This window comes from Pan paniscus, chromosome 10 (genome assembly GCF_029289425.2).
Source record: "Pan paniscus chromosome 10, NHGRI_mPanPan1-v2.0_pri, whole genome shotgun sequence".
In the NCBI taxonomy this organism is placed as follows: Eukaryota; Metazoa; Chordata; class Mammalia; order Primates; family Hominidae; genus Pan; species Pan paniscus.
This window is the reverse complement of record NC_073259.2, coordinates 78670791-78678405: the sequence shown is the minus strand read 5'-3', so window position 1 is coordinate 78678405 and position 7615 is coordinate 78670791. Positions and strand designations below refer to the sequence as shown.

Sequence of the window (7615 nt, the reverse complement as noted above, 5' to 3'; positions counted from 1 at the left end):
AGATATAATTTATATACCATAAAATCTAGCTGCTTAAGATTTACAATTCAATGGTTTTAGTATATTTACAAAACTATAAAAATTGATATTTGATATTTTAAAACTAATGATATAAAACTCTTGAGATGCTTGAATGAAAAGTACTCCAAGGCTAATAAAAGCCATTAATATTTGCTGTATTCTCTTTCCCTTCCTCCAGAAATGTGTGCTATACTGGCCGGAAAAGAGAGGGATATATGGAAAAGTTGAGGTTCTGGTTATCAGTGTAAATGAATGTGATAACTACACCATTCGAAACCTTGTCTTAAAGGTAAGATTATGTAGCTATAGCCATCTACAAAGTAGATGATGGTAGAGGATTACATTTCAACTTTGAAATTATTTAAGTACTACAAATGCAATTTAAGCAAATTAAATAATGTTAAGATCAAAGAGAAACTATAATCATTCCCTCATATATTTTTTGTTGTCAACTACTATTAATATGCAGTATAATTAAATGAATGTAAGTAGACATTAAGAAAATTCATTATGTAGGATGTTGTGATCCTCTAATTTGCGTTAATAAAATATCTCTGATTTAACCTTTTGAAAGCTTTTAACTAAAGGCTGTGCTGGAGACTTTACCATGATTTTTTTTAATGTCATTTTGATCTAAGCAGCTTTAAGTAAGGCCTGGAAGCTGTGAAAGAGAAAATCTGCATTTGTGGGTGGCAGTGGGAAGCAAGACAAGCCTGAAGTGTTGATGAGATCTTCAGAAGCGTGGAGTTACAGTAATTTATAGGGACTTTCCCCAGACGAGATTATGTCATAGGAAAACTATCTTATTTAACTCATGGGCAGCAGATGCTGAGAAATGTTACCATGGTATTATTTTTGCTTCTGGAGAATAATCACCCAAAAAGTTCGATCTTATCTGCAGCCTCACTGCTGGGATAGAATCATCACAAAGAGGAAGAAAACAGGGGCAGAGCTACAGTGATGGCTTTTGTTGGCAAGTTTGGAATAGGAAGGCGTTTACCAAAACCTGTTTTTCAACACATGTTCTGGAGTGCCGGGGAAGTTTGGAATAGGAAGGCATTTACCAAAACTTATTTTTCAACACATGTTCTGGAGTGCGAGGTTCATGCCACACCCTCACCCGTGCTGGGTTTGGAGATGAGGTGTGTGGGCCCTCACCCAAAGTGTTTCCAATAGAGGGATCTCATGTAGCTTCTTTATTGCTGTGATTCCTCACTCCTATTAAATACTGGAGTTTTGGATGAGTGTAGAAGTATTAGCATGACTGATATGAAATTAAGTGTTCTATTGATTAATATGTTTATAATAACTTGTCAGGAATGCTCATAGAGCAGGAAACAAAATATATCTCATTCTTTCTTGGCTACATTTTCACCTACCATCTTGTTTATTATAATAAATTATAAATATATATTTAGCATATGTTACTTATATGATCTATATTATAACTATAGGTAGAGATGTAAATCTCAACAAAGGTATGACTTTCTCACTTTGCAAACAGGTTACTGACAGTAAAGTCTTCTCAAAGTAAAAGGGCACTCTTCAAAAATCTTCTAAATTTTTTTCCCACCTAGAAATAAATTGCCAGCAAGATGGGGGTGATAAAAGGCATTCAGTATTGTGGTTTGGATGACTTTTAGTTCTACAAGTGAATGAGGCATTTGGTGGCTGTTGCTATTTTCAGCAAGGAAGCCACACCCAACATGTGAAGCATTACTGGTACACCTCATGGCCTGATCACAAGACTCCAGACAGTGCCCAGCCCCTCCTACAGCTCATGCTGGATGTAGAAGAAGACAGACTTGCTTCCCAGGGCCGAGGGCCTGTGGTTGTCCACTGCAGGTAAGACGTGTATGGTCCTTTCTGTGTAAGCAATGGCCCATTCTTTGTAAAGTCACAGAGCAGGTGCAAGTGGGTTTTGCTTCCTGGATGTGACTTTGTTGGCAAATTAAATATTTATTGAAATTGGTTAAGTCTGTAATATTTGAGTCTGAATCAAGATTATGCTGACAGAAGTGAAGTCATGCTTTTAGGTCATTTTTCACAAACAACAATTACACAGTGGGCGAAATACAAGTTCGTAATAAATGGCTCAGTGAACAGGAGACCTATTCAGCAGTTATCTGCTTTGAAACTTATATTGATTAATTTAGTCTCATCAGTCTTGTACACACCAGGAATAAAGATGCACTTTTTGAAATTATCAGTGGCTTTTTTGTTGTTTCAACATGACATGTGAACTCTGCTTGGCTTGTATCTTGGTAACATTACTATTTCAAGTTTGGTGAAAACCAGTCAATTATTTTAAGAGTTATCTCCGGAAAAACAGGTTGAAACAAATTTATGAAATGAGAAGTGAGCAAGTCACCAAAGGAAAACAAAGTGCTGTTACCAGAACATGGAGCACTAGAGGCCAAGCCAACAACAGCAGCAGGGTCTGTGCTGGTTCCTGTCCCTAATTTCTAGTTCAAAGCTCTCTTCCTAAAACTGATACCTCCTTCCCCTAATTTTCCTTTTAATGTAACCAAACTGAAGGCAGCATTTTTAAAGTAATTTATATGAACAACTATTTATTTATTTATTTATTTATTATGAGACAGAGTCTCACTCTATCGCCCAGGCTGGAGTGCAGTGGCGCTATCTCGGCTCACTGCAACCTCCGCCTCCTTGGCTCAAGTGATTCCCCTGCCTCAGCCTCCAAAGTAGCTGGAATTACAGGCATGCACCACCACGCCTGGCTAATTTTTATATTTTTAGTAGAGGCGGGGGTTTCACCATGTTGGCCAGGCTGGTCTCAAACTCCTGACTTCAAACGTGATCCACCTGTCTTGGCCTCCCAAAGTGCTGGGATTACAAGTGTGAGCTAACATGCCCAGCCAGCCATTTATTCCTCATGCTTTCTCAAAATAATTTGGGTTGCTTTGTTTAACCGCATAGGTCTCTTAAGTCAGCTTTTGATGATATATTTAATAAATATATTATTTTAGAGTATAATTTTAGCCTCCTTTTTTGAGATTGTGTGGTTTAATTAAGAGTAAAGTTTACTATGTGTCTATTTATCCAAAGGTAGATAATACTGGCTTTATCCTAAACTTAACTTGGAGCCAAAAAAACAAAAACAAAAAAACAGCCTAACTGACTATGCGTTAGGGCTGGAACTGTCCCCCACCCAAAGTCATTAAACACTCAGGATATCTAAAATGAACTAGTCACTTCCCCTATAAAACCAGCTCCCCTTCTGATTACTATTTCTGAGAATGAGACTATCTTTTTTCCAGTCACTCAGGATCCCATGTTGACAGTTATCTCTAGTCCTCCTTTTAACTCCAACATCAGTATCTAATCAGTCACTAGATTGGCTTTCCCTTCAAAGCTTCTCCCATAATCACCATTTCCTGTCCAGCCACCATAGTTCAGGCCCTTCTGACCTCATCCATGTATTTTAGAAGTAGCTGGTAAAACGCACACACATACCGCATTCCCCCATGCTCTCACCGCCACCATGGCCTACCTGTGCCCTTTCTCCGTCTTACCTTACATGGAGTCTCTGCTCAAAGCTTGTCAATGGGCCAGGTGCGGTAGCTCACACCTGCAATCCTAGCACTTTGGGAGGCCGAGGCAGGCAGATCACTTGAGGTCAGGAGTTCAAGACCAGCCTGGCCAATATGATGAAACGCCCTCTCTACTAAAAATACAAAAATTAGCCAGGCGTGGTGGAATGTGCCTGTACTCCTAGCTACTTGGGAGGCGGAGGCAGGAGAATCGCTTGAACCGAGGAGGCAGAGGTTGCAGTGAGTCAAGATCCCGCCACTGTATTTCAGCAGCCTGTGTGACAGAGAAAGACTCTGTCTTATTAAAAAAAAAAAAAAAAAAAAAAAAACTAGAGCAAAAGTCCCTAACCTTGAACCTATCCATAAACCGCAGAGGTCAGTGAACTCCTTGAAATTATCTGGACACATTTGAGTATGTAAACTTATGTGAATTTTTCTGAAGAGTGGAAGCTTATAGTCTTCATCAAATTCTTACTTAAAAAAAAAAAAGGATGTATTTCAAACCACTTAGCCTTCCATATAAGATCCCAGGGTACCTCTCTATCTTTATCTCCCATAGTTCCACTAAAATAACTTTCTCTTCAAGACAAGCTGTTCTACTTATTGTTGCAAATCATATTTGCTGTTTCTCATTAATTCTTTTCTTCTTTCGTTGTATATCATTGTCGTACCTAGAATATTCTCTCTCAATTATAACAGCCAAAATACCTGCCATTCATGGGGCACAGTTCCAATCCTATTTCTTCAATGAAATGAACTTTCTGTGGACACTTCAGCTAAAAGAGAGCCACTCCTCTGAATTCCTCTGCACTCACATTCAACAGAAAACAAGTGCCAAATGTGAGAAATAGGTGCTATTTGAGTGCCAAGAGGGGAGCAATTATTTCCAACCATGGGAGCTGAAGAAAACCTCTAAAAATTGGAATAATGCTGAACTGAGCCTTTTGAAATAATCAATGTTGGGTTTTAAAAGGAGGGAGGGCATTTCTGACCAAGAAAACATTGTTAACACAGAAAAATTGGAAAACCGAAAGCCCAAACAATTGACGTAAGTGAAAATCGTGGCACATGGGAGGGAAGACAGCAAAATACATAAGGCTTGAAAGTTAGTCACATTCAGATTTTGCAAGGTCATGAATACCATGGTAGGGAGGTTAGACATTATGCTATAGTTAATGGAGCCATCTACAGGTTTTGAGTAGGGAATGATATAATTAAGTCCCTATTTCAGAAAGATGAACCTAGCAGCTGTGCGAATTTGTCAAGGAAAAGACTTGAGACTTGGAAACTATAATGAGATCACTGCTAATCATGAAAAAAGGAGATGTTGAAAACGTGAGTACAGTCTATAGAAAGGAAAGCATGAATCCCACAGGCTCAGCAGAGATGGAAAATAGAAGAAGTGGTAACAGATTGGATGTGGGAGGTGAGAAAGGGAGAGATGTAAAAGATAGTTCCAAGACTTCCAGGCTGGACAACTTGTGGCGGACTGGTAATGCCATTGAGGGAAAAGATAATTAATTCTGTTTTAGATACATTGAATTTAGATACACTGAACTGAAGCAAGTCCAAAATAGTAAGGAGGAGATGGAATGACAATCTAGAGTTTAGGAAATTTAGGGAGTCTAGATGTAGATTTGAAAGAATCTTTTACATAGAGACTGTTAGTGGTTAAAACTGCAGAGACAGAGACAGAGAGAGCACGTGTGCTTGTGAGGTTGATTTTATGGACGTATCGTCTAAGGCAATTGAATGTATAAACCCACCAGGACAGACAGCATTTCTGTTCAATTATCATGTCTATACAAATCTCTTGGAAATATGTGCCTCTAGCTGCACCCTCTCCTAAAATGAATCCAATCTTCAATTGCTCAATTATTCACTAGACTTCTGAACATCAGTATGTCCAAGGCCAAACTCCCCTTCCCTGCCTCCTTCAAATTCACCCTATTCCAGGATGCACTTGGCCTCAGGGCATCACCATTCTTCTTTCTCTCCAGGCCTAGTCATCTTTGACTTTTTGCTCCAGTCCTTCAGATTCACACTGGGAATGTGCCTAAATCTTCCCCCTCCTTTCTACTGCCTGTATCTTGCCTAAGTGCAGACCTTAATTATTTTTTATTTTTTCTAGAACAATTATAATGCCTTTTTACTGCTCCCCCAACTCATCACTTCCCCCCACCCCTCTCATCCTACTGCTTATAATTAAATGTAAAAATATATTTTAAGCACTTAGCACAGGGCCAGGTTTATAATACTCAATATGTGAATACTACTTTTAACTGTGGTTTCAGATTTAAAAGTACCCTTGTAAAAGAATGTTTCTTATCTTTGTCATTTTCCCCCACTTTTTAAATTTCTTTTCTTTTCTTTTCAGTGCAGGAATAGGTAGAACAGGGTGTTTTATTGCTACATCCATTGGCTGTCGACAGCTGAAAGAAGAAGGAGTTGTGGATGCACTAAGCATTGTCTGCCAGCTTCGTATGGATAGGTGAGTGTCACAGAGGCTTGCCTTCAGAGTACTGTTTTCATTCACAGCCTGATCTCATCAGCCTGACTTCATGCATAAACATCTCAGGCTCCAAGGTCCTAAATCTCTGTAGAGATGCTTGTAAAATGCTTAAGTATATGCATTATATTAAAAAGCCTTTTTTTCTCTCTTTTTTGAGACAAGGTCTTGCTCTGTCACCCAGGCTGGAGTGCAGTGGTGCAATCTCAGCTCCCAGCAGCCTCAAACTCCTGGGCTCAAGCAATCCTCGCACCTCAGCCCCCGCACGTAGCTAGGACTACAGGTGTGCGCCATGCCTGGCTAATTTTTTTAGTTTTTTGTAGAGATGGGGTCTTGTTACATTACTCAGGTTGTTCTTCAACTCCTGACCACAAGTGAATCTCCCACTTGGGCTTCCCAAAGCGCTGAGATTACAGGCATGAGCCACCATGCCTGGCCTGAAGTTATTTATTTATTTATTATTTTTTTGAGACAGGGTCTCACTTTGTCACCCAAGCTGGAGTGCAGTGGTGTGATTATGGCTCACTACAGCCTAGACTTCCTGGGCTCATGTGGTCCTCCTACCTCATCCCCCCAAGTAGCTGGGACTATAGGCGAGCACCACTACACATGGCTAATTTTTGTAATTTTTTTTTTTGTAGAGACAGGGTCTTACTATGTTGCCCAGGTTGGTCTAGAATGCCTGGGCTCGAGGGATCCTCCTTTCTTGGCCTCCCAAAGTGCTGGGATTACAGGTGAAAGGCACTGCATCTGGCTCCCAAAGTTATTTTTTAATCTTTTTATTAAATTGTGACAAAATGCACATGACAAAATTTATCATCCTAACCATTTGTAAGTGGACAATTTATTAGGGTTAAGTACATTCACATTGTTATACAACCAATCTCTGGAATTCTGTTCATGTTGAAAAACTCAGTATCCATTAAAAAACTCCCCATTCCTCCCTCAGCCCAACTGGTAACTGCCATTCTATTTTCTGTCTCTGTCAGTTTAAATGCTCTAGGCACCTTTTACGTAAGTGGAGTCATACAGTATTTGTCTGTTTGTGGCTGGCTTATTTCACTTAGCATAATATCCTCAAGGTTCATCTATGTTGTAGCATGTGTCAGAATTTCCTTGCTTTTTAAGGCTGAATAATATTCCATTTTAGGACACATATTTTGTTTATCCATTCATCAATTGATGAAGACTTCAGTTGCTTCCATATTTTGACTATTGTGAATACTGCTGCTATGAACATGCATATGCAAATATCTGTTCAAGACCCTGTTTTCAATTCTTTTGAGTATATACCCAAAAAGTGGGATTGATGGATCATATGGAATTCTATTTTTAATTTTTTGAGAAAACCATCATAGTGTTTTCTGCAGTGGCTGCACTGTTTTACATTCCCACCAACAACACAGGAGGGTTCCAGTTTCTCCACAACTTCACTGACATTTCATTTTCTGCTTTGCTTTTTTTGATAGTAGCCATCCTTATGAGGGTGAGATGGAAGAGTCATTTTTATAGAGATATGGTTTGATCACCT

The 7615-nt window shown here is 39.2% G+C and overlaps 1 protein-coding gene across 3 annotated transcripts in view; it reads left to right on the top strand.

The window, feature by feature from the left end:
- Positions 1–7615, top strand: part of PTPRR (protein tyrosine phosphatase receptor type R) — a 282427-nt gene that overhangs the window by 257673 nt on the left and 17139 nt on the right. For all 3 annotated transcript variants that reach the window (XM_003808741.5, XM_034936226.3, XM_057299490.1), the window contains 3 exons: positions 200–310; positions 1709–1866; positions 5953–6066. In XM_003808741.5, coding sequence (XP_003808789.1) covers positions 200–310; positions 1709–1866; positions 5953–6066 — 383 coding nt within the window. The remainder of the gene's footprint in view (positions 1–199; positions 311–1708; positions 1867–5952; positions 6067–7615) is intronic.